The 26,518-nt window shown below is 47.3% G+C and overlaps 1 protein-coding gene and 1 non-coding gene across 5 annotated transcripts in view; one reads left to right on the forward strand and one right to left on the reverse strand.

The window, feature by feature from the left end:
- Window positions 1-4,395, reverse strand: part of LOC146180260 (N-acyl-phosphatidylethanolamine-hydrolyzing phospholipase D-like) — a 46,638-nt gene extending 42,243 nt beyond the window's left edge. The window contains exon 1 of one of the 4 annotated variants that reach the window (XM_084579471.1): window positions 4,239-4,395. In XM_084579471.1, coding sequence (XP_084435597.1) covers window positions 4,239-4,349 — 111 coding nt within the window. In that variant the 5' untranslated portion in view covers window positions 4,350-4,395. Of the gene's footprint in view, window positions 1-3,527; window positions 3,763-4,124 lie in introns of those variants that run through there. The other 3 variants (XM_084579475.1, XM_084579473.1, XM_084579472.1) reach the window with 3 other exon arrangements.
- An 11,282-nt stretch (window positions 4,396-15,677) lies between these two features.
- On the forward strand, window positions 15,678-15,749 carry TRNAE-UUC (transfer RNA glutamic acid (anticodon UUC)). The gene has a single exon. It is a non-coding gene; the product is annotated as a tRNA-Glu (tRNA).
- Window positions 15,750-26,518: the final 10,769 nt, after the last annotated feature.

The following is a 26,518-nucleotide window of genomic DNA, read 5'->3' on the forward strand; positions in this document are numbered from 1 at the left end:
CTTTGTGTAGTAGGCTCATTTCTCTGGCTGATAAAGTCACGGATGGTGTGCTGACACACCTGTCTGTTTTTCTGATGATATGGAAAGCCTCGGCCAGCTTTCTTGTGCGCCGGTCATTATGCACAAACAACACTTCTGCATCTACAAAGAATGGAACACATTTACACCAAAAGCAATATTTGACCAGGTTTGTGGCTTGTTTGTCTAATTACAATTCTAATTACAATGCTCCATGAACCTAACGTTGATACATCGGCATGTTGGGCCAATGTACGCGCGACCACAAGAGAGTGGAATTTGGTAAACTACATCCTTGTGACATGAAACATACCCATTTACATGCTTCATGCTACACTTATTTCCTTTGCGTCCTTCACCCTTCCTTTGAATGGCAGCCCCGAGTTTTCTAGTTTGTTAGGGGCTGAGAATAAAACATCCACTCCGTGTATAGCCCCCACTCCTTTTAATCTGTGTGATAAGGCATGCGCATAAGGCATAACCAAAACCTTCTTGCGTTCTTTAGGAGCCTTTTGCATCTCCGAACCGCATTCTGAAGATTTTAATGTTCGGATAACTTTGTCTGTACTAGGCACTAGAACTGCGTCAGGGTACCCCGCTTCCTTACACCTCTTAACCTGAGTTGTGGCACTAGTGCTCATTTGATGATGGCAGGACTTTTGCACGGCCATCCTTAAACAACTGTTAACTATACCAGTTTTTACAAGCTTAGAGTGGAATGATTTATAATTCAGCAAGGGCTTCTCACTTCTGAGAGAATACTGCCAACAGATATGGCCCAGCTGAAACGTCAATTTTAAATCAAGGAACTGAACAACACCTTCCTGAGGAATTTCGTGGGTGAATTTCAGTCCCGACCCATTTCTTGTGATTCAAGAACTCGTGTCATATCCTCAGGTTCCAGGGACCCCCCAAACACAAGGGAATCATCTACATAGCAGAAAATGTGTGATACAGTTCGAGCTATATCAGTCTCTATTTTCTTAACAACCTGGCTTAGGAAAATGTTGCTAAGAATAGGGACATTTTTGTAAGCCAGGTTGACAAGAAAATAGAGACTGATATAGCTGGAACTCTAACACGCATTTTCCGCTATGTAGACGATTTCCTTGTGGTTGGGGGGTCCCTGGAACCTGAGGATGTGACACGAGTTCTTGAAGTCTTCACAAGAAATGGGTCGGGACTGAAATTCACCCACGAAATTCCTCAGGAAGGTGTTGTTCAGTTCCTTGATTTAAAATTGACGTTTCAGCTGGGCCATATCTGTTGGCAGTATTCTCTCAGAAGTGAGAAGCCCTTGCTGAATTATAAATCATTCCACTCTAAGCTTGTAAAAACTGGTATAGTTAACAGTTGTTTAAGGATGGCCGTGCAAAAGTCCTGCCATCATCAAATGAGCACTAGTGCCACAACTCAGGTTAAGAGGTGTAAGGAAGCGGGGTACCCTGACGCAGTTCTAGTGCCTAGTACAGACAAAGTTATCCGAACATTAAAATCTTCAGAATGCGGTTCGGAGATGCAAAAGGCTCCTAAAGAACGCAAGAAGGTTTTGGTTATGCCTTATGTGCATGCCTTGTCTCACAGATTAAAGACAGTGGGGCTATGCACGAAGCGGATGTTTTATTCTCAGCCCCTAACAAACTAGAAAAATCGGGGCTGCCATTCAAAGGAAGGGTGAAGGACGCAAAGAAAATAAGTGTAGCATTAAGCATGTAAATGGGTATGTTACACGTCACAAGGATGTAGTTCACCAAATTCCGCTCTCTTGTGGCCGCACGTACATTGGCCAAACAGGCCGATGTATCAACGTTAGGTTCATGGAGCATTGTAATTAGATTTGTAATTACACAAACAAGCCACAAACCTAGCCAAACATTGCTTTTCGTGTAAATGTGTTTCATTCTTTGTCGATACAGAAGTGTTGTTTGCGCATAATGGCCGGCGCACAAGAGAGCTGGCCGAGGCTTTCCATATCATCAGAAAAGCAGACGGCTGTGTCAGCACACCATCCGTGACTTTATCAACCAGAGAAATGAGCATACCACACAAAGGTTAAAGGGTCAGTGCACACAAATGTGATTTGTAAGTGATTTTATCCTGATAAGTACGTCTGGGTTTGACACGTTTTTGACGTAGCACATGGGCGCTGATTGAGTAGAGTAATAATTGATGTGTGTTTTCCTAATAAAGACAGTTGCAAATTCAGTGCCGACGTCGTGTAGCTCCTTCCACTCGTCTCTGTCCTTTTGCGCTTTTGCTTAAACATGGATGATCACCAACTAACCCAAACCTCCGTTCTTCTACCAGATTACTTTACATGCATAATTGTGGCCTTGCTGACTGTTGGCTTCTTTCAGATATATATATCTATGTGAGTCAAAATGGCCTACCAAAAACCATAGATTGTAGCCTATATCCCACTGCTTCTTTAAACAGGTTTGTCTTCAAAGTATACTGCGCACATAAAAACAAGGACGTGAAGGTGCACTCAACAAGTGCAGGTTGTACGCTTGTTCTGTGTACCTTCACGTCCTTGTTTCTGTGTGCGCAGTATACTTTGAAGATATGTCCGATCGACTCGCCCAACAATGCGCTCTTTTAAACAGGTATGGTTTGGTTTAAAGAGCTTAACGTCCCAAAGTGACTCAGCTAGGTTACGAGAGGTGCCATAGTGGAGGGCTTCAGAAATTTTGATCACCTGGAGTTCTTTAATGTGATAATGTCCAGCACACAGGTGCCTTTTTGCTTTCTGCCTGCACTTGAAAGCGGCCGCCGTAGCCATGGATCCTGCGTCCTTGGCATCAGAAGTTGGGTGCCCTAACACTGAGCCACCGCTGCAGGAATTCTGTAAACAGCTCGAATTGGTCTTTTTCTTCAATATGATTAGATGTGCACGCCTACAGCACCCATACTTATAGAACAAAAATGCCCATGCACTGATTCTAAAACGACTCGGTATTGAGTTTTGATACCTACAGCGAGTAATTTCCTTATGAACCCATATCCCTTCTTTTTCTGAAGGCATTCCAATAATTTGTAATATTTTTTTTTTGTTCATAAATGGTGAGTATATATCAAAAACTACTGCTACTTCTCTGATTTCACAATCGACAGCTGCATTACCGGTGCGATTTGCTTGACCTGTGAAAATTTATCAATTTTCATCGGTCACGCCGCATGCCTCTCATGCCGGCATGCACAAATCGATGACTTCTCGGGTGGGCTACGCGTATGCGCGCATGTCTAAACGCCGCATGTATCGTCGTCGCGAGCTCGTATACCTGCCCGACAACGAGTCGAAGTATGCTTATATCGCCGGCAACACGCTTGAGTCGTTATGCGATTGTTTGGGCGTCAGGTAAAGCTGTCCACGTCGCGTACATCCAGCTCGAGCGGCCGGCAGAGTATTTGAAAGCGAAAAGTGACGATCGCGTCTTCCGTGCGCTGTCGCAAGCTGCGCAGTCAGCAGACGGACGGCAAAAGCCGCGCCGACAACACATCCCGCTTACCTCATCCGGATCGCAGCGCAATAAAATGAGTACCCTTCTCGATTCCAAAGAAGGACGATGCCAGATTCCTCGCCAGCTGGTAGCGACTCCGAGGAAATCGGGGGGCATAAAAACAGCTCGCTGCTCATCGTTGCTGCCCACAGCGTGCGCTGTTTACTCAAGCCCGCAACGGACCTCGGGTCTCGGCTCGCGTCGCTCGCCTGCCCGCTCTCGGCGGCCCTTCCCCGCGTCGCACTCGCAGCTGCTCTCGCGTGTCTTTTTTTTTTCTTGGTTTCGCCACTGACGGCCTGCGGCTCAGCGCGCGAGCCCGCTTTGTATAACGTGGGCGTACGACAGCGCGCTTCGAACGCGCTGCTGCTGCTAGTCTGGAATTTGAACTGGCCTGCCGAGGCTTCGTGCACTAAAATACGCAAGAGCGAACACGACAGTCTTGCTTTCGTTGCGCGCGCGAGGACGTGTGGCGCATAGAGGAGAAGCAGACCGAACAGGGGGAGCCGCGCAACAAAATCGCACTGAGCGCCGTCGCAGCTGCAACGGTGCACGTCGATGCGTTGTGCAGCAGCGCGTTTGGCGGCGGAGGCTTCGGGTGGCTTTCACCTGAGACGGCAGGGCAGCTTTCAGGTGCGACGCTTGGGCGGCGTGGACACGCAGTTTCGGTTACGGTATCCGATCGAGGAGCAGCCAGTACGTGACGCCGCGGCCCGCACGAACCTCAGAGAAGACGACGACATTCTTGGGAGCAGCGGGGACAGCGGTGGCACAGGAGATAGCGGCGGCGGCTGGGCCCAACGCGGCCCGGCAGATGCGCACCGCTTTTAGCATCGACGGCTATGTTTAGGGCAGGGGAGACTCGCGGTCCGTACCCAGCGCACAGCGCGAAAAGCCAAGGTGGCGAAAAACCACGGGTTAGTGGCGCCATCTTGACTAAATGCTTAGAAGCTGTGGCAGGCTATGCTGTGGCGTTCGCGCGCATTTTATGTGGAGTACAGTCACAGTCGCCACGGTTCTCAGAAGGTCCTAGGGCAACGTTTGTGGGCACCTTGAGATCGCACGCAGTTATGACAGCTTTAAGTATTCTAGTTCTAGACAGCAGTTATCCGAAGCTACAGGGAACATAGAGAAACAAAACTATTCTCTATGGAGAAACTGCAGTACGAGGAGTGCGTGAGGAGATCGGGTGTCGACCTCGTCCAGAATTGCTGGTTTTTCCGTCGTGTATCGTGGTTAACGGTGCACACAACAGAAAACAAACACTTTTGTCAGAAAAGCGGTCAGAACAGCCCTAGGGCGTCCCAAATGCATACCGACCGACAATGCAAACGGGCCAGTTGGTTGATCATACTGGGGAATACTGCGCTACTAGATAGACAGAGACAAGTGAAAGACGACACACGAATGAGGCGCAAACTTACAACTGTTTATTTTTATCGACAAAACACGTACATATATACATATAGCATTCTCGTCAAATCACAAACACATCATTCATGCGTGTGATCACGCGCGTTATCACTTCGACCATAACTCCGCATCTGCACAGCTATCATATCTAGCTCCTCTTTTGCGAGAGCCACAGATGATGTACTAACACATGTATCTTTTTCTGCTGACTCAATTAAGAAGGCTTCTACGATTTCTCTTTCAATTCCTTCCTTTTGTTTGCCTACAATTTCAGTCCTGTGGAATAATGGTTTGCAGCCAGTTTTCGCATCGCAAGCAATGTTGCGCAAGATTTCCAGGGTGGCTGATTTTCCCACAGTCATTATGATGTAAGTTCGCTCCTCATTCGTGTGTCGTCTCTGTCTATCAAGTAGCGCAGTATTCCCCAGCATACCGACCGCTTACTCCAACTTGGCATTCGTGTACACCATTGAAGAGTTGCACATCACCTGGCGCAACTTGTCCGCTTAGCAGCCTTGCCCTCTGGATTAGGCATGTCTTCAAACTCTCAATATTGCTCCACCCTATACCACTCAAAACCGCGAAGATCTGCCACAGAATATCCGCCGAGCAATTACCGCCAAACCTCTCCCCAAGCACATGCATGCAGAATACCACGAAGACCGCCGACAGGCAATTGAGAGACACTCTCTTAAATATGGGACAGCCAACTGAATACTCTGTACGTAGCTGTACCGTGACATCTCCAGCGGGCACTCTCCTCAAATATGCTTCTCTTCGCACCACCGAACCGAGTATTGCCGAAGAAGCAGCCATTGCTCTAGCCACCGCCATTAATTCACAAGCTACAATCATGTCGGATTCCTGCACGGCCTGCCGTAACTATCTTCGCGGACGCATCGGTGCCGCTAGCCGCCGAATCCTCGTCGCTAATACTCTCCGAAAAGAATCAATGTGATCTGGATTCCGAGACGTACCAGACGAAGCCCGGCAATTTGAAGCTGCCCATCAACATGCTCGCGCACTCCTTCCATCCCCTCTCCCGGATCATTGTGCACGTATACCTCCCCGATCCTTACATACACAACTGCTTGAACACTACAGGCTGTCTCGCCGTACATTACCACCCCCTTCTCCCACCCTGCGTACCCAAGAAGCAGCAACTTACCGCCGACTGCAAACGAATGCCTAATAATTGTTACACCATTTCTCCTAAACCTCTGCTAGCTAGTACCCATCCAAGGACGGGGGGGATATCGTGCTAGAAAAACTGGCCACTCTGTATACGCAGTGCCTGGTGTCATCGACGGTACCGGATCCATGGAAGAATGCAAACATTATCCTCATTCACAAAAAAGGGGACTCTAAGGACCTTAAAAATTACAGACCAATCAGCTTACTGTCTGTTACGTATAAGGTATTTACTAAGGTAATCGCTAATAGAATCAGGATAACCTTAGACTGCAATCAAGCAAAGGATCAAGCAGGGTTTCGGAAACGGTACTCTACTATCGATCATATCCATACCATCAATCAGGTGATAGAAAAATGCTCGGAATATAACCAGCCCTTATACATAGCATTCATTGATTACGAAAAAGCATTTGACTCAGTTGAAACCTCGGTGGTGATGCAGGCATTGCGAAATCAGGCGGTAGACGAGCCGTACGTGAAAGTGCTGGAAGATATATATAGTGGCTGCACAGCAACCATAGTTCTGCATAAAGAAAGTAACAAAATTCCCATAAAGAAAGGTGTTAGGCAAGGAGACACAATCTCCCCAGTACTATTCACAGCTTGCTTAGAGGAGGTATTCAGAGACTTGGAATGGGAGCAGTTAGGGATAAGGGTAGATGGAGAATACCTCAGTAATCTGCGATTTGCTGATGGCATTGCCTTGCTAAGCAACTCGGGGGATGAACTGCAAATAATGATTGATGACCTAGACAGAAAAAGTAGAAAGGTAGGCTTGAAAATCAATATGCAGAAGACTAAGGTAATGTTCAACAGCCTCGGGAAGGAACAGCAGTTTACATTAGGTAGCGAAATACTGGAAGTAGTAGGCGAATATGTCTACTTAGGACAGGTAGTAACCGCAGATCCGGACCATGAAAAGGAAGTAACAAGAATAAGATTGGGATGGAGCGCATTTGGCAAGCACTCCCAGATTATGACTAGCAGCTTACCGGTATCGCTCAAGAGGAAAATATACAACAGTTGCATCTTGCCTGTACTCACTTATGGGCCTGAAATGTGGAGGCTAACCAAGAGAGTTCTACTTAAGTTGAGGACAACCCAGAGGGCTATGGAACGAAAAATGTTAGGGGTAACATTAAGAGATAGAAAGCGTGCAGAGTGGGTCAGAGAAATGACTCAAGTTACCGACATTCTAGTGGAAATTAAGAAGAAATGGACATGGGCAGGACATGTAGTTCGAAGAGAGGATAACCGATGGTCGCTGGGGATAACAAACTGGATTCCAAGGGAAGGAAAGCGTAGCAGGGGGCGGCAGAAAGTTAGGTGGGCGGATGAGATTAAGAAGTTCGCAGGGGTCAAGTGGATGCAGCTAGCACAGAAACGGGTTAAGTGGAGAAATATGGGAGAGGCTGCAGTGGGTATAATCAGGCTGATGATGATGACCCCTCCATTTATTTCCCTGACTGTCCACATTGCGATGAGCGGGCAACGCTCTACCACATGGTTTGGGCGTGCCAAGTTACCCCTTCTCTGAGTCCACTCCCCCACCCCTGCATGGAAGATGGGAGGCCGCCCTGCAGGACCCCTGCCCGGAGCGCCAGCAATGGCTGGATCGCCGCGCTGATAACTGCAGCCATGGCCTGGACTGACCCCCCCCCCCCCCCCCCCCCCTACCCTGACTAAATAAAAAAAGATGTTTTGTCCTCCTGAACTGCTTCGTTATCCCGCACGGGCGAGATGCTGCAGAATGTTTTAATGCGTAAGCATTGTATGACTATGTAGGTGGGTTTCGCGTGGGCATCACTGTCGGCGCTGTAAAGAGAAACTAGTTGATATATCGGGATAGCACCATAGGATAGGGCACCAAGGAAAGGTGTGCAGTGACAAAATTAGAGCCAATAACAATAATAATCGCATCACAGAAAAAGGATTGGTGCAGTGTCTGTTACGCTTGTTCTATGGGCGCCTTAACCGCGATATAAAGGAAGGGAGAAAGCTCAATAATACTTGCTGGGCAGCTATATAGTTGGTGCATGTTCCTTTGAAAAGATGTTGCACGAAATCGGGCAACACTTCTGTCTGTCTCTTTCGGAATCTTTTCAAAGAAAGGAAGGTAGGACTGAAAATGAGAGTGTAATCGGTGTCGTACGTAGTGGAGGGCTCCGGAGCAATTTCGACCACTTGGCGATCTTTAACGTGCACTGACATCGCAAAGCACGTCGTTTAGCCTCCATCGAAACTCAATTAGAGCCAGTGAAATGGTTAGGGAAGGAAAAACCCAGTATATATCTCACTCGCAGAAGAGGAACCAGTCGGTATATCGGATAGATCACCAAGGAAATATGTGGAAGTGACATATGGTTGCTGTGGGTTAATCAGGTAATTAATTCGAGACAAGAGGTTTACAGGAAAGGAAAGGCCAGTATCACTCGCGAAATCCTGCTGACACACCTCGCGGACAGCACAGCAACAGCGCGCAGATTCTGCTGGGATCTCGGAAATTTCTTTTTAAAGTCATCGCTCGTTCGAAGGAACGTACATATTTGCAGAAAGAACATGCAAGCATGGGCGGACTAGTCTGGAGCGCTGTAGTGAAGTGCCGCGAGACAAAAGGTTCTTTAAAACTGGTGATTAGGGTTTAAACCGATAAAAATCGGTAAATACGCCGAATTCAGTATTGGAAACTTGGTTTCCACCGGAAAATGTCCCTAATGTTGGCATGTAATAGCAATATAACTACCTCTTGAACACGATCGTTAACCTAATTCAAAATTGAAGATGAAATACAAGGAAGCCAGCGTGTAATGTGGTGGCAGTAATTTTGTTCTTGTGGAATTTGAGTCATTGCTTTACTAGGTTGTAGCGTAAGAGGGTTCTAGCACAGCTTTCGCCCTCGCTCTTGATCACGTGCTACGTGACGCTGGCGGTAACAAAGGACGTTCCACGTCCGCCACCTTGGCTGAGGGTGGCGCTGGTGAACACCCTCAAGGTTCGTATACAGACAACATAAATACCCAAGAAAGTAGCAGGGGGGACAGCGGCCGATGTAGCTCAGTTGGAAGAACACCGGACGCGTTATTCGGAGGTCGTGGGTTCGGTTCCCACCATCGGCACGTTGTTTTTTCTTCTACTTTGTTTTTAATTATCTTTCCCCTAAACAGATTACATTACTAATCTCTGTGATTATCCAAGTAAACATTAAAAAAAAGACAAAGTACCATCCCCAACGCTTTCCTTGGCCTCGCCGACTGTTAGCTTCTTTCCTTTATGTATTATAACGAGCACCCTCATTTCCCCTTAATTGATCTGCTTGTAGGTTGCACCTGGTTACACGTATCCTCAGGCTGGGATGCACCATTTCAGTACTGCTTGAAAGAAGCCCGTATGTTCAGAGGCGTCGCTAGGGCCACCTGCACCCGGTGCAGAGGCATGGCATTTCCCTCTCCTCCCCGCGTCTTCAAGTTCGCTCTGCACCCAACCACGCAGTGCGAGTGGAGTGGCATTCTTTTCTTTTTAACACTAATTAGACGCCACGATCGTTCCCCACGACTGATAATTCAGCAAATTACATCACATCAAAAGCACATGTTTCCGAAAAAGGTAGAAACACAATAGCACGTGCAAGTTGCGAGGAAATTCACTGAGCAAGCGGCTTAATTGCTGCCAGGTGATTGCCCAGTATGAGACCATGTGCAATGAAGGCCTCTAAAATGTCTAACGGTCTTGGGGTGTTCGGCTGGATTGGTTAGGGGACAAGCTGTCGGGCTAGTTGGTTTTCCATAGTTTTTGCAGCGCGTAGCCGGACAAGGACAAAGACGTAGGAACAGGTAAGACGCACAGGCGCGCGCCTGTGCGTCTTACCTGTTCCTACGTCTTTGTCCTTGTCCGGCTACGCGCTGCAAAAACTATGGATTGAGGGCTCCGCTCCGTTTTGAGCGAAGAGCTCCACACACTTTTCGGCGCTCCCCAGCTAACGGTCGACTTTATCGCCTGCCTGAGTATTTCGGCGGTGGTTGTAAGCGAGGTCGCATAATGGGAGTTCACAGAGAAACACTCTGTAAACTTTCAATGCCGTTGTATAATTAGGTCCCAGCCTTAATTTCACATGCCACATGCCTTTTACTTTGTATACTCTCTGCATTTAACTTCTTTTCTCCAGAAAGTGCAAGTTGACACGATCGTATCCGGGCTCATTTTTTTTTTTAACGCTTTCAGTTGCGTTTCTCATTTTAACAATGGCTTTGCCTTTTTTCAGAGAAAAGATGGAACAACCGCATAATGCCCTATGTGAGCAACCTTCGGTACATTCACTCTCAATTCCCCTTTTAAAGTACCTAGCTGGCCTTGCTAAAGTGCCCTCCTTCCCTTCTTATTACTCTTTTTTTTTTGTAGTCAGCACAGTGAGACTTTCGCCATTTCACTGAGCAACAGGCATTTCGTGCCTTTCAGCGTTTCGAAAGTGTGAGGCGGACGTGTGTGTGACTGGGCCGAGGAGCGAAAAAGGTGATAAATGAACAAGGAAAAAGAGTGCCGGAGAGATACTGCCAGCGGCCCTCACTTGGAAAAGGAGAGTAAACTGCCATACACAAAAAGAGGTGATGCGGCAGTGCGGCCGCCGACGAGTATTGTCAGGGAAAACCCACATGGAGCGAACTTTCTCTGCGAACTTCATGCGGCGCGGCTGAACGCCGGCGCACCGTTGCCTTGCCGAACCACATGCAGCGAAAAGCTGGCGGCGTCGGTAGCGTCGGCGCCCGAGTGAGAAAACGCACGAGCTGGGTCCGCTTCAGCAACGCACTTTTCACAGTAGCCCTCCACTACGGCTCCTCTTTCTATCTTTCCACCTTCCTCCCTTACGGCGTGGTTGAGGTGTCCACAGAAAACAAGTGAGACCGCGCCTTTCCCTTCCTATAAATCAAATCAATCATAAAATAGGCAGCGTCTCAAATTGCGCCCGATAGCGCTCCGAGTGTACATCCGACACTGTACTGCAGGCGCGTCTCTCTGAAGCAGGGTTTGAGCGAGTGTTTTCAGCGGAACGTCGAAAAAGGTCCCGCTTCAGCTGTATCATCAGAGTAGGCAAAATCGCAATGCTCACAGCACCTTATGGCGCCACCTTACCAAAGCGCTGCAGCCCGCTGGCGCGGCTGACGACAAACAATGATAGCCGTGCGCTGCTCATATATAGTCGCTAGGCCTATTTTGTTTCGCATCGATGGTACATGAAACGGCGCCATGAAATTCCTTCGTGCTGTAGTAAATGGTCTACTCACTGAACTGCCTAACTCTAAATCCCGTTTTTTAACAATAAAAGCAAAAAAAAAAATTGAAGGACGCTTAAGCTTCGCCTTCAAGAGTGGAACGCGACAGCGTTATTGCACCTCGTCGAGAAAACTTATTAAACGCAAGGGTATTGGGGCATCCTCGCACCGGTACCCGCGCGGCCCGAAGGGGAGAAGCGGGTGAGCGAAGATAGTGATCTAAAGAAAGGAACGACGCTTGATTCTACAACCCGTGAGGGTGCACGGCGAAACGTCAGGGGCGAGAGGCACGCCACGTGTCGGGGCAGCGCCGCACATTGCGAGGAGGGGTTCTTCTGTGTTTGCCGCAAGATGGCTCTGCATGTGCGCAGAGCGCAGAAGAAATGTAGTGGAAACGTACTTCGCTACTCGTGTAACTGCGACTTCTGTAAGTAACATGCTCATAATTACCGATATACACCGCAGTATAACGTTGTACGGCACGTTTCTAAGGCAACACCGCATTCACTAGAAGCGCCTTTGTACCGCTTTCAAGCATCGAACTCGTGGCTGAGAACCTCAAATTGAAGACCACTGTGCCAGACTGGATTTCAAGAGTCGAACCACTATGCGAGCTGAAGGAATTTTAACTTGGCAAAGGCAACTCGTATGAGCCTGCCGGCTTCTGTATTAAGTGTCATGCTTGTGGTAACCGCTCTGCTGTGAGCATTCTGTTTGTAGCGCGTTTTTGTTGGTTTTGTTTTGTGTTGGTGATGACCGGCAATAAAGAAAAAAAAAAAAACTCGTGGCTGAGTGGTAGCGTCTCCGTCTCACACTCCGGAGACCCTGGTTCGATTCCCACCCAGCCCATCTTGGAAGTTCATTTTTATCTATGGAGTGCATGTTTATTTATGAAGTGCATGCCGGGATTTATCGCTCACGGCCAACGCCGCCGACGACACCGGCTTTTCTGCGACACGAGCTCCTTAATGCTACCGCGTTAATATGATTAATTTCGGCTCCACTTCTTAGCGGAGGTGGCGTGCTGCAGCCGTGCCGCAACGGCGGCAGCTGGCTGTGAACAGAAGCTTGCTTGCAGCGCAGCGGTCGCTTCTATATCAGCCACTCGGTACGGCTCAGTGATCCTCAGTATTGACATTTGCCTTATTATTTACGGAACAACAAACTTTAGCACACTTTTCTGAAGTTTTCCGTATCGTCGGCGCGCAGGTAAAACCCCTCTATCTTGGAAAGTAGCGAAAATGTTAGATCTTTGCCGCCGTTTTCCTCGCCCAGCGCCTTCCTCCTCGCTCTCCTACGCTCCCCTCTTCAAAGAGAGAGTGGTGGAAGTTTTTCTGCTTTGTCGTTGGATGGATGGATGGAAGGAATATAGGAGTGTCCCCTTTGAAACGGGGTGGTAGCTCATTTTTCTTCCTATATCTTAATTATTGATTTTAGATTGGTTAATTAAACCATCATTCTATTTATTAAATTTTTGTTTCTACATAACTAACATTATGTCACCACTCTGCTTTTAAGCCACCAATCTTCCAGTCGTTTTTTGCTAGTTTCCACCGCCGGTTTATTCACCCGGCCACTGTTATCTCTAAACCCCAGAGCTTCAGGAACAGTTACTGCGCCTTCATCAACTTCCGGATGGATACCATTACATTCGAGTATAATATGGTCAATTGTTTCACTGGAGTTTCCACATACAGCACATGTGTCATCTCCATTGTTAAACTTCTTTTTGTAGCTGCGCGTTCTAAGGCACCCTGATCTAGCGTCAAAAAGTAGGGCACTGCCTCTTGAGTTATCAAAGAAATCTTCCTTCCTGATCTGCATTTTCCACTTTCGGTATAATTCCACACTCTGTTTCTTTTCCATCGAATTTATCCAATTTTTACCTTCTGTGTTTTTCACCTGTTGCTTAATGCTCTTTATTTCTCCGTCCTAGCATACTTACTAGTTAGTTTCCTAGTTCTTTTCCTCCATTGTGAGTCAACGCTTTTTAAGTACAGGTATTTAACAGAGCTGCATCGAAATGCCATCTAGCGACAGCATTAAGGACAGTGACGTCGACACATGCGTGAGGATAAAATGGGGCACTGTTGTCTCAATCTTAGATAGCTGTGGCTAGATAAAGTTAGTATGCACTTTTCTCGAGCTCTGCCACCGGCTGAGTGTTGTATACAACTTTTGCTCACGACTGTACACATGCCCGGTGCAACGTTAAAATGGCGTGCAGTCTCTGGAGTAAACTAAGGTATGTGTTTTCAAGCGCTCCTGGTAACAGAATAATCCGTTCTACGAGAAGATCACACTTGCCAGTCAGTGTCTCAGCGGCACCAATGCGCACATTTTCGTGTATTTACACAATAATTCATTTTGCTCCCCCGCCCTTTCCTCACTCTCACTGCCCAGTTGAACCACCCTGGGCGCTGCACCCAGTGCGGACCGCACCCCCCACGCGACGCCACTGCGTACGCTTAATTGATGATGATGCTAATTGTTAGTTAGGATGGTTATGTCAAATGCATGTAAACACGTGCACGAAAAAGTATTATGTTCTGGCTACTACGAGGTTCGAACGTTACACAGTAGTTACATACATTCCATCAACACGTAACCGCGGTTCACTTGACCCTTCGCTAACACTGGGCGACAATTGTACGATGACGTGTCAAGCTTAGTTATTAGAAGAAAATTTCCACCCACTGTCGTTTTTATCTGCATGCTATCTCGATTAATTCGTCTACTTTTTGATGACAATAGGAATACCTTGTTTAAGCGCAGCTCGTTTGTCAATTACCCGCAAGTGAACGTTTCATGCTGGCAAAACCTAAATAGACTAAATGATTTGGAAAAATACCTGCACTGCTTGGATTTTCGAAAACAAGGTTAAAAGGCGACACAAATGTTTAAAAGCAAGTTTTTCCGCTTAATGATTGTGGCGTCTTTTAACCTTGCCTTCATAAATCAAGCAGCTAGAGCACGTATTTCTCAAGATGTTGCAACTAGTCCCAAGCACTTCCTCAAATTGAAATCACTTTCTAGTATTGCACATTCAACAGCTGAAAATATTAGTAATTCATTCGTCGAATTCCCTGTAAACCAAATGCAAATATATTCGTTGGAAGTTTGAGTGAAAACGCTTGATAATTACGTTTTCTAAGCTTACACTTCTTACATTCCCTTTTTGTAGGCCCACGCGGACAGCGAATGACAGCGTCCCTTTCAAGCGGGGCATCTCTTTCCTGCCGTCTCCCGCGTGGTCTAGCATCTTCTTAACTCTTTTTAGGACATCCTTACCTTCCCCTCCACAGTGTAATGATCGATACAACGGCACTGCCATCATTACATCAAGCAGGTCCTTATACAGTTGCTTTTGGGTTACAGCGCTAGGTATTCCATTGAGAATCTCACTTTTAAAATGTTAAAGGAAGCGCCTACCTCACGCAAAAAAAAAAAAAAAAAAAACACTCACTCTTCTATGTTTAAAGTTGCTAGAGGGCGCCAAAAATTCGGGTAAGTCTTGGCTCAGTCTAATTTGAGAAACCGTATGCAGAAAAGGGTCGGTTTGGTTCGGCAAGAACATAAAACTGGATACTATTTGTAGTAAAAATAAATGGGCCAAACCAAGTCCTCCACTTTTTACCGAACGAAACAAATTTGTACGACTGTTCTCTCCCAAATCGAACCCTAGACGAAAACCGCCAGCAATCGGTGAAATTTCTGGACGCTAACCCTTGACATAGACAATGCTTGCAAAACATACCAGACTTTCGCAACAATGAACAAATTGCATACAGTTGAACGCGCGAACATTGATAAATCAAGGCCACCCACTTTGTTGTTTTTGACTGGGCACGTTCACGTTCAGCATTCCGGTAATTTTTCGTTTGCTTGTAGTGTTCCAGCGTCACTCCAAGGTACCTCGCAGGTGTGACAGACCAAGAAACATTTTCGAAAAGGGAAGGTGCTTTGCACCAAGCTCCATGCCACAGCCCCAAACATTTGTCTCAGTTGACTTCGCTGGCCGTTTGCCTACAAAATCGACTAGCATCTTTGATTGCTTCTGAAACGCTGGCTTGATCTTGACAGAAAATGGCTATGTCAGTTCATTTCCTGACCGCCATCTATAATACCCAAAGTGAGAAACCTGAATGGACGCCAGTTTTGAGTGAACTGGCTAACCTAAAGCGTTTCTGAAACTTTGTGAACCCTTACTTTTGCTAGAGCGCTTTGTGGCATTACACTTTGGCTTTTCCCCACTGTAAATATAATTGTTAACAGCAAATAAAGAAAAAAGTCCCGCGTGGTCTAGTGGGTAGGATATCTGGCTTTCACTCAGAAGGCTCGGGTTCGAGTCCCGCCGTTGGAAAAGTAAAAGGTCTCATGGTGTTCATTCGACTTCCGGCTACTGAGCGTGACGGACGTTGGCATCATGCGCTCCCAAGGAGTGGATTCAGCGGCCTAGCCGGGTCTCGGTATCAGCAACGCTAAGGATTACCAAATTTTTCTGCCACATCTGCTATCAGGTTCGACTGTTTTGTACACTGTTTTTTTTTTCTCCTGCAGATGTTTCAGCTAGGCTTTATCGCATGGAACATTTTCGAGATGCTTTCTGGCATTTGGCATTATTGCCGGAAGTTGTCGCCCTCGGGGCCTGTCAGATGAACCACCTGTGAGCGGTATACCTTCAAAGATGAAAGAAAAACAGATTCTGCATGCTCAAGCACTCGACGTGAAGGAGCATCAGTGTGTAGTGCAACCAGGCCGTACACCCTTACAATTTTTTAACGGTATCACACGAGCGTCGACCGTTCGCTTCATCATGTGCCATGACGGAACGAACCGGAAAACTCGTCGAGAGTTGCCGCATGCGCACCAAGACCAGGCCACGGTGGTCGTCATCTGCTAAGCTGTTCCTGAAGCTGCGGACAGCCCCCGACCCTTTTCTTCGCTAACCGCACTACCTGACATTCCAGCCGCTAACACAGCGAAGAGAAGGCTGATAGTGTAAAGCATTCCTCAAACAAATCTCACTATCTGCGTTTGACGCTAATCAAAATCGTGGGCCACACGCAAACAACTGATAAAAAACAAGCGAACGATTCATCTCAAAGTTCGTTCGAGAAACACTAAGTATGCTTGTTGCAGCTAGGCGGCACGTGGCTTCTGAATATCTAGGGCGTGTTCCAGCAGTATTACGATCAAAGGAAAGGGTCAGGGGCTCCTGGAATAGCCTAGGCGACGACCAGTTGGCTTGTTCGTTCCGTCATAGGGCGCTGATCAAGCGAACGGTCGACGCTCGCGTGATACCGTTAAAAAATTGGATGGGTGTACATCTGAAACTGGGTTGTTTGTTACATGGCGTGCACAACGATGTGCAAGTTTCCCTGTCGCACATTGGAAAAGTGACGGAATTAGCACGAGACAAGTTGCGAGTGAATGGCTGCGTTGACAAGGCGTCCACGACTCGCCAAGGTCACAGGAAGGAGCGCGAGGCAGCGCTCCACAAATGGTACGGGGATGAGCCCGATGCAGTTTGGGTGGATGCCACCTGCGATGAGAACGGAGCAACCCTCACATCACCCCCCCTCCCTAACTTTCGAGCTTCCCTCAGGCACCACCCCTGATGGAGCTGAGGAAACCGCTATAGCTATTGCTCTGGCTGCTGGCACACACAGATGCCAGTTCTGTACTTAGCGATTCTAAAACTGCCATTCTAAATTATACCAGGGGCTGGGTTCATCCTCCGCGTACCGCCAGCTGCACATGCCCACTCCCCACCTCGCCCGACGGGTTGAGCTCATCTGCTGTGCACTCGGGAAATCTCGGCAGCGAGGCCGCCGACTCCTTAGCCCGAGGGTCTAGAAACCGGGCACAGGCGGACGATCGTGGATTTCTCAAATGAGCGTATGCACGTTTTTGCTGAGTTCACCACAAACTCCCATGCTGAGCGCCTCATTTATCCGTCACCCAACCCACCCTAACTACCAGAAAACAGTCAATCTGGCGTCGCCTGCAGACACGAACGCTGCCGACACCAGAGCTAATTTCAAAATTTCAGCCGGAGTCCACCATATGCACTTTGTGCTCCCACCCAAAGGCCACTCTTATCCACATTATTTTAAGGCGAAGGCTTTTAATGGCTCATACTGTTGTTTGCTGTAGGAAGAAGGAAAAGTAAATGCACGGGCCTGCTACTGGCTCTGTAGCTGAGCCACCTCCGCTGCTCATACTGTCGCCGACAAAAGCTGTCCGCGCGAGTGGCGCACCTGATTGGTCGACAGAGAAGTGACGTCACCAGCCGCCAAATTCGAAGCGACCAACCAGAAGTCTCATCTTTTCTAGCGTTCCAGCCATGTGCAATTGACACTTGAACGCGCGGACTTACTTTTCGAGCCCGTGCCATAACACATGCGGAGGAGGTCGCCATTGCATTAGCTGCAGCTCATCCCACTTCCAAAGCAATATTTCCTATTCGCATGGGACCTGTCGGAACGTCGAGTAGGGCTGGGTACCGTACCTAGCCTACCACCTTTTCCAAAACAGCGTCTACACCGGGGACACCGCTCACCGGAATATCATTTGGGCTCCTGCTCACATGACCTTGAGGGAAGCAGCTGACGCCGCCGCCCGCGCGCTCTCTTACCGGGAACTCCCCTCCGACCACAATGATCAGGAACTCGAATTCACTCCAGCTTATTCTTTCAAAGATATTGTTTTACTACATCAATCTGGCCACGGCGTTTATCCCCGGCCTCTCAAACGCGGAGGAGACGCTTCTGCACCGTCTTTATACAAATACTTTGCTGTGCCCTGCAGCTCTCAAACACTTCGACCATTCTTTCTCGGGCAGCTGTCCGCACTGTGCGGAGAAGTCTTCGGACATTTACCATATGGTGTGGGCCTGCCCCTCCAACCCTGCTATCTCCCCTCATCCCAACCCTACCCGGGAGGACTGGGAGGCGACCCTGCTCGGATGCTCTGCCCTACAGGCCCAAAAGGGCTTAGTTGAGCGCGCCCGGGCAGCGGCCGACGCCACTGGAGTCCCGTACTAGGGACCCCACTAGTGTTTGTGAGGACTGGCCTCTTAAGCGTTGATCCAATCATACCTCCCTGTGAATGCTCTTTTGAGCCAATAAATGTCTTTCACCACCAGGCCAAATCCTTCCTAACAAGATACACCTCAAAGTACCCTACACAGTGGACCAAAGGACGGAACTTCTTCTATCAATCCGCAAGAACATCTATGTCCATCAAATACCCAAAAACATGCATCCGACATTTAACGCGGAGCGAAGAAACGCTAGAGCTGAAAGCCTTCGCAAGAAATGGGATGGCCACCCGGACACGCTCTACGTGGATGCAGCCGGTCCATTCCAAGGGCGGATGACCATCGCCATAACGAATCCCGAGGGCAAATTAGTCAACTGCGCATCAGTCCGCACATCCAACCCCACTCACGCTGAGGAGGCAGCCATTGCACTAGCGCTGGCTACCAACCCAAACGCTATTGTACTCACCGACTCCCAAAATTCGTGCAGGAATATTATCAGCGGACTCATCCATCAATCATGTCTGACACTAGTAGCAAAACACCCTCCTAATCGGGCCTCAATCATATGGTTTCCGGGACACACGGAACACACACGAGGGAATGACGCCACCCACCGGCACGCCCGAGCTCTCTTACACCGAGATCCCCCCTTAGCCGATGAGGAAAAATAGCATATCACACAGCCTATAATCACCTTTTCTGAACTCCTACAGGCCTACAAACAGGCCAGACAGACATACCCCACACCTCACAAAACTCTAGACAAGGCAGAAGAACACACATCCTCCGTTGGCTACAGACAGACACTCTCGTTACACCATTTAAACTCCACCAATGGTACCCCTCACTTTACACACCAAAGTGCCCACACTGTGGAGAAACAGCTACGGCTTTTCACATGGTGTGGGCATGCCAATTAAATCCCTTTATCGATAAACTTCCTAATCCCAATTTGGAGCAGTGGGAGGCCATTCTGCACAGCGAGGACCCCGACCAACAACGAGGACTGGTTCGCAGGGCCCACGCTGCGGCGCAGGCCACTGGGCTGCCGGAATAGGCGGAATACCCACAACTCCGAGAACTCCCATGCGCTCAATAAAGTTTTCAATCAATCAATCAATCAATCAATCAATCAATCAATCAATCACCACCACCACTACCACCACCAAGGAACGCCACGCGACAGGAGCGATGGTGTACCGTCCGAATGTACACTTGTCGGAGAAAGTGTAACAAATACTGCGCCTTTCCTTTCCTGCAAACCAATTATAATTATATGTAGCACTGCAACGAACGCCGATAAAGGCAAACAATGAGAGGCAAATGGTAGTGGAGGAAGGGTAGGCTTTCGTCATTCTCCTCTCAAGAGACATCTAAGAGACCCTCTATAATTTTTTTTATCCTGCCCGGCGTCTCTTCCCCCCCGCCGGGCCGGTGCCTCTCCGAACCTGTGAGGACTGCATCCTGCATCCGACCTGTGAGACCTCACAGCGGTCAGCGGACCTGGCAAGGCAGATCGTCGTCAGCCGGGCCGCATACGTCATGGATCAGCATGACATGAACGTTTAGGTCGCGAGTGGGGTTGTGCGGAGACCCAGGAGGCCTGCGTGCGTCGAATTCTTCGAAAAATAGTTTTTCCTCCTACTCCCTAATGCTGAAGTTACACGCAAGCGTCACTATTGAGAGTTTGTCGTACCACCTACGCGTTTCCGAAACGTTGCTTTCGACGGCCCTGGCAGGGCACCGCTGTACCTCCGGTGTCGCAGCACTGGGCATATGCGTCGAGAGTGCCGCGTTCCACATTGTGGGCTGTGTCGCCGCTTTGTACACGAAAAGACCCAGTACGGGTGTAGTACTACATACGCCAGTGTTGCGGCCCCGGCTCGGAGAGCTTATTTGGCGGACCACCTTATGGACGCGTCTGACGCCATGGAAACGACACAGGAAGGCAGTGAAGAGGTGAAGTGTGAGGAAACGCCCTCACAAAAGATCGCGGTGGTAGAGGAGCTTCAAGACAAGAGTATAGAAACCACGCTGATGGATGCGAGCGCAACATCTAAGGAAAAGGCGAAGGAGACAAACCTCTTGCCTTAAACTCGCCATTAAGTCTGCAGGCGGCATCCACGAGAGAACCTCGAGACGCCGGTCGTGGCTTCCAGTATTCTTGCAAAGCGAGCACGTGATGAAGCCAACTAGAACTAAGCTGGCAGAAATGCGAACGGCAACGGGGAGCCGCCGACCCGGTCCGTCGTCCGAGCTTCCAACCGAAGCCAAACGTCCCTCCAGACCGGAAGACGGAGGCGAGGTTTGCAACACAGCTTGATGTCCCGGTCGGTGGTCGGGACTAAATATCGTTTGAGACCTTATGCTGCGTACCGCAATGGGCATCACTTCATGACACGAAACGTTTGGTCCCGCAATATATGTCACTCTGCATTAGTCAGTAGAATGGTCGGCGTCTTCTTCTTTTCCTGAAAATAGCTCCTCCTTTTTAAACTCGTCTACGCGCCACAACGGTTAATGTGAGGGGCACAGACGGCAGCAACAGTTAGACTACAGTACTAGATAACGATATAGATTTACTAGCAGTACAAGAAACAAAAATTAAAAGTGAAGAACAAACAAATCGGATGGTAAAAGTTTTTCACAGCAGATACCGTATGTGTATGTCCTGCGGTCCAAAAAATATGGCGGATGTATGTTATCAGCGAGTCTATTAGCCAAGTTGACTGTGTAATAATTATTAAAAGGGATAGATTAGTAGAGTGCGATTTTTTAATGGGATGCCATGGAGAGCAGTGTGTGTCTATCGGCCAAGCCGACTGTGTGATAATTTATGGAACGGGTAGATTAGTAGTGTGTGATTTCCTTTTTGAAGAGTTGCCATAGAGAGCAGTGTGTGTCTATCGGCCAAGTCGACTGTGTGATAATTTATGGAAGGGGTAGATTAGTAGTGTGATTTCCTTTTTGATGAGTTGCCATGGAGAGCAGTGTGTGTCTATCGGCCAAGTAGACTGTGTGATAATTTATGGAAGGTGTAGATTAGTAGTGTATGATTTCCTTTTTGATGAGTTGCCATGGAAAGCAGTGTGTGTCTATCGGGCAAGTGACTGTGTGATAATTTATGGAACGGGTAGATTAGTAGTGTGTGATTTCCTTTTTGATGGGATGCCACGGAGAGCTGTATGTCTATCGGGCATGCTGACTGTGTGATAATTTATGTAACGGGTAGATTAGTAGTGTGTGATTTCCTTTTTGATGGGATTCCATGGAAAGCAGTGTGTGTCTATCGGCCAAGTTGACTGTGTAATAAATATTAAAAGGGATAGATTAGTAGAGTGCGATTTTTTTTAATGGGATGTCATGGAGAGCAGTGCGTGCCTATCGGCCAAGCCGACTGTGTGATAATTTATGGAAGGTGTAGGTTAGTAATGTGTGATTTCCTTTTGGATGAGTTGCCATGGAGAGCAGTGTGTGTCTATCGGCCAAGTCGACTGTGTGATAATTTAGGAAATTGGTAGATTAGTAGTGTGTGATTTCCTTTTTGATGAGTTGCCATGGAGAGCAGTGTGTGTCTATCGGCCAAGTCAACTGTGTGATAATTTATGGAAGGGGTAGATTAGTAGTGCGTGGTTTCCTTTTTGATGGGATGCCATGGAGAGCAGTGTGTGTCTATCGTGCAAGCTGACTGTGTGATAATTTATGGAAGGTGTAGATTAGTAGTGTGTGATTTCCTTTTTGATGAGTTGCCATGGAGAGCAGTGTGTGTCTATCGGCCAAGTCAACTGTGTGATAATTTATGGAAGGGGTAGATTAGTAGTGCGTGGTTTCCTTTTTGATGGGATGCCATGGAGAGCAGTGTGTGTCTATCGTGCAAGCTGACTGTGTGATAATTTATGGAAGGTGTAGGTTAGTAATGTGTGATTTCCTTTTGGATGAGTTGTCATGGAGAGCAGTGTGTGTCTATCGGCCAAGTCGACTGTGTGATAATTTAGGAAATTGGTAGATTAGTAGTGTGTGATTTCCTTTTTGATGAGTTGCCATGGAAAGCAGTGTGTGTCTATCGGCCAAGTCAACTGTGTGATAATTTATGGAAGGGGTAGATTAGTAGTGCGTGGTTTCCTTTTTGATGGGATGCCATGGAGAGCAGTGTGTGTCTATCGTGCAAGCTGACTGTGTGATAATTTATGGAAGGTGTAGGTTAGTAATGTGTGATTTCCTTTTGGATGAGTTGTCATGGAGAGCAGTGTGTGTCTATCGGCCAAGTCGACTGTGTGATAATTTAGGAAATTGGTAGATTAGTAGTGTGTGATTTCCTTTTTGATGAGTTGCCATGGAGAGCAGTGTGTGTCTATCGGCCAAGTCAACTGTGTGATAATTTATGGAAGGGGTAGATTAGTAGTGCGTGGTTTCCTTTTTGATGGGATGCCATGGAGAGCAGTGTGTGTCTATCGGCCAAGCTGACTGTGTGATAATTTATGGAAGGTGTAGATTAGTAGTGTGTGATTTCCTTTTTGATGAGTTGCTATGGAGAGCAGTATGTGTCTATCGGCCAAGTCAACTGTGTAATAATTTATGGAAGGGGTAGATTAGTAGTGTGTGGTTTCCTTTTTGATGAGTTGCCATGAAGAGCAGTGTGTGTCTATCGGCCAAGTCGACTGTGTGATAATTTATGGAAGGTGTAGATTAGTAGTGTGTGATTTCCTTTTTGATGAGTTGCCATGGAGAGCAGTGTGTGTCTATCGGCCAAGTCAACTGTGTGATAATTTATGGAAGGGGTAGATTAGTAGTGCGTGGTTTCCTTTTTGATGGGATGCCATGGAGAGCAGTGTGTGTCTATCGGCCAAGTCAACTGTGTGATAATTTATGGAAGGGGTAGATTAGTAGTGCGTGGTTTCCTTTTTGATGGGATGCCATGGAGAGCAGTGTGTGTCTATCGTGCAAGCTGACTGTGTGATAATTTATGGAAGGTGTAGATTAGTAGTGTGTGATTTCCTTTTTGATGAGTTGCCATGGAGAGCAGTGTGTGTCTATCGGCCAAGTCAACTGTGTGATAATTTATGGAAGGGGTAGATTAGTAGTGCGTGGTTTCCTTTTTGATGGGATGCCATGGAGAGCAGTGTGTGTCTATCGTGCAAGCTGACTGTGTGATAATTTATGGAAGGTGTAGGTTAGTAATGTGTGATTTCCTTTTGGATGAGTTGTCATGGAGAGCAGTGTGTGTCTATCGGCCAAGTCGACTGTGTGATAATTTAGGAAATTGGTAGATTAGTAGTGTGTGATTTCCTTTTTGATGAGTTGCCATGGAGAGCAGTGTGTGTCTATCGGCCAAGTCAACTGTGTGATAATTTATGGAAGGGGTAGATTAGTAGTGCGTGGTTTCCTTTTTGATGGGATGCCATGGAGAGCAGTGTGTGTCTATCGTGCAAGCTGACTGTGTGATAATTTATGGAAGGTGTAGGTTAGTAATGTGTGATTTCCTTTTGGATGAGTTGTCATGGAGAGCAGTGTGTGTCTATCGGCCAAGTCGACTGTGTGATAATTTAGGAAATTGGTAGATTAGTAGTGTGTGATTTCCTTTTTGATGAGTTGCCATGGAGAGCAGTGTGTGTCTATCGGCCAAGTCAACTGTGTGATAATTTATGGAAGGGGTAGATTAGTAGTGCGTGGTTTCCTTTTTGATGGGATGCCATGGAGAGCAGTGTGTGTCTATCGGCCAAGCTGACTGTGTGATAATTTATGGAAGGTGTAGATTAGTAGTGTGTGATTTCCTTTTTGATGAGTTGCTATGGAGAGCAGTATGTGTCTATCGGCCAAGTCAACTGTGTAATAATTTATGGAAGGGGTAGATTAGTAGTGTGTGGTTTCCTTTTTGATGAGTTGCCATGAAGAGCAGTGTGTGTCTATCGGCCAAGTCGACTGTGTGATAATTTATGGAAGGTGTAGATTAGTAGTGTGTGATTTCCTTTTTGATGGGATGCCATGGAGAGCAGTGTGTGTCTATCGTGCAAGCTGACTGTGTGATAATTTATGGAAGGTGTAGATTAGTAGTGTGTGATTTCCTTTTTGATGAGTTGCCATGGAGAGCAGTGTGTGTCTATCGGCCAAGTCAACTGTGTGATAATTTATGGAAGGGGTAGATTAGTAGTGCGTGGTTTCCTTTTTGATGGGATGCCATGGAGAGCAGTGTGTGTCTATCGGCCAAGTCAACTGTGTAATAATTTATGGAAGGGGTAGATTAGTAGTGCGTGGTTTCCTTTTTGATGGGATGCCATGGAGAGCAGTGTGTGTCTATCGGCCAAGTCAACTGTGTGATAATTTATGGAAGGGGTAGATTAGTAGTGCGTGGTTTCCTTTTTGATGGGATGCCATGGAGAGCAGTGTGTGTCTATCGGCCAAGTCAACTGTGTAATAATTTATGGAAGGGGTAGATTAGTAGTGCGTGGTTTCCTTTTTGATGGGATGCCATGGAGAGCAGTGTGTGTCTATCGGCCAAGTCAACTGTGTGATAATTTATGGAAGGGGTAGATTAGTAGTGCGTGGTTTCCTTTTTGATGGGATGCCATGGAGAGCAGTGTGTGTCTATCGGCCAAGTCAACTGTGTGATAATTTATGGAAGGGGTAGATTAGTAGTGCGTGGTTTCCTTTTTGATGGGATGCCATGGAGAGCAGTGTGTGTCTATCGGCCAAGTCAACTGTGTGATAATTTATGGAAGGGGTAGATTAGTAGTGCGTGGTTTCCTTTTTGATGGGATGCCATGGAGAGCAGTGTGTGTCTATCGGCCAAGTCAACTGTGTGATAATTTATGGAAGGGGTAGATTAGTAGTGCGTGGTTTCCTTTTTGATGGGGTGCCATGGAGAGCAGTGTGTGTCTATCGGCCAAGTCAACTGTGTGATAATTTATGGAAGGGGTAGATTAGTAGTGCGTGGTTTCCTTTTTGATGGGATGCCATGGAGAGCAGTGTGTGTCTATCGGCCAAGTCAACTGTGTAATAATTTATGGAAGGGGTAGATTAGTAGTGTGTGATTTCCTCTTTGATGAGTTGCCATGAAGAGCAGTGTGTGTCTATCGGCCAAGTCAACTGTGTGATAATTTATGGAAGGGGTAGATTAGTAGTGTGTGGTTTCCTTTTTGATGAGTTGCCATGAAGAGCAGTGTGTGTCTATCGGCCAAGTCAACTGTGTGATAATTTATGGAAGGGGTAGATTAGTAGTGCGTGGTTTCCTTTTTGATGGGATGCCATGGAGAGCAGTGTGTGTCTATCGGCCAAGCTGACTGTGTGATAATTTATGGAAGGTGTAGATTAGTAGTGTGTGATTTCCTTTTTGATGAGTTGCCATGGAGAGCAGTGTGTGTCTATCGGCCAAGTCAACTGTGTGATAATTTATGGAAGGGGCAGATTAGTAGTGCGTGGTTTCCTTTTTGATGGGATGCCATGGAGAGCAGTGTGTGTCTATCGGCCAAGTCAACTGTGTAATAATTTATGGAAGGGGTAGATTAGTAGTGCGTGGTTTCCTTTTTGATGGGATGCCATGGAGAGCAGTGTGTGTCGATCGGCCAAGTCAACTGTGTGATAATTTATGGAAGGGGTAGATTAGTAGTGCGTGGTTTCCTTTTTGATGGGATGCCATGGAGAGCAGTGTGTGTCTATCGGCCAAGTCAACTGTGTAATAATTTATGGAAGGGGTAGATTAGTAGTGCGTGGTTTCCTTTTTGATGGGATGCCATGGAGAGCAGTGTGTGTCTATCGGCCAAGTCAACTGTGTGATAATTTATGGAAGGGGTAGATTAGTAGTGCGTGGTTTCCTTTTTGATGGGATGCCATGGAGAGCAGTGTGTGTCTATCGGCCAAGTCAACTGTGTGATAATTTATGGAAGGGGTAGATTAGTAGTGCGTGGTTTCCTTTTTGATGGGATGCCATGGAGAGCAGTGTGTGTCTATCGGCCAAGTCAACTGTGTGATAATTTATGGAAGGGGTAGATTAGTAGTGCGTGGTTTCCTTTTTGATGGGATGCCATGGAGAGCAGTGTGTGTCTATCGGCCAAGTCAACTGTGTAATAATTTATGGAAGGGGTAGATTA

This window comes from Amblyomma maculatum, chromosome 9 (assembly GCF_055883805.1).
Source record: "Amblyomma maculatum isolate TAMU_Amacu chromosome 9, ASM5588380v1, whole genome shotgun sequence".
Taxonomy (NCBI): Eukaryota; Metazoa; Arthropoda; class Arachnida; order Ixodida; family Ixodidae; genus Amblyomma; species Amblyomma maculatum.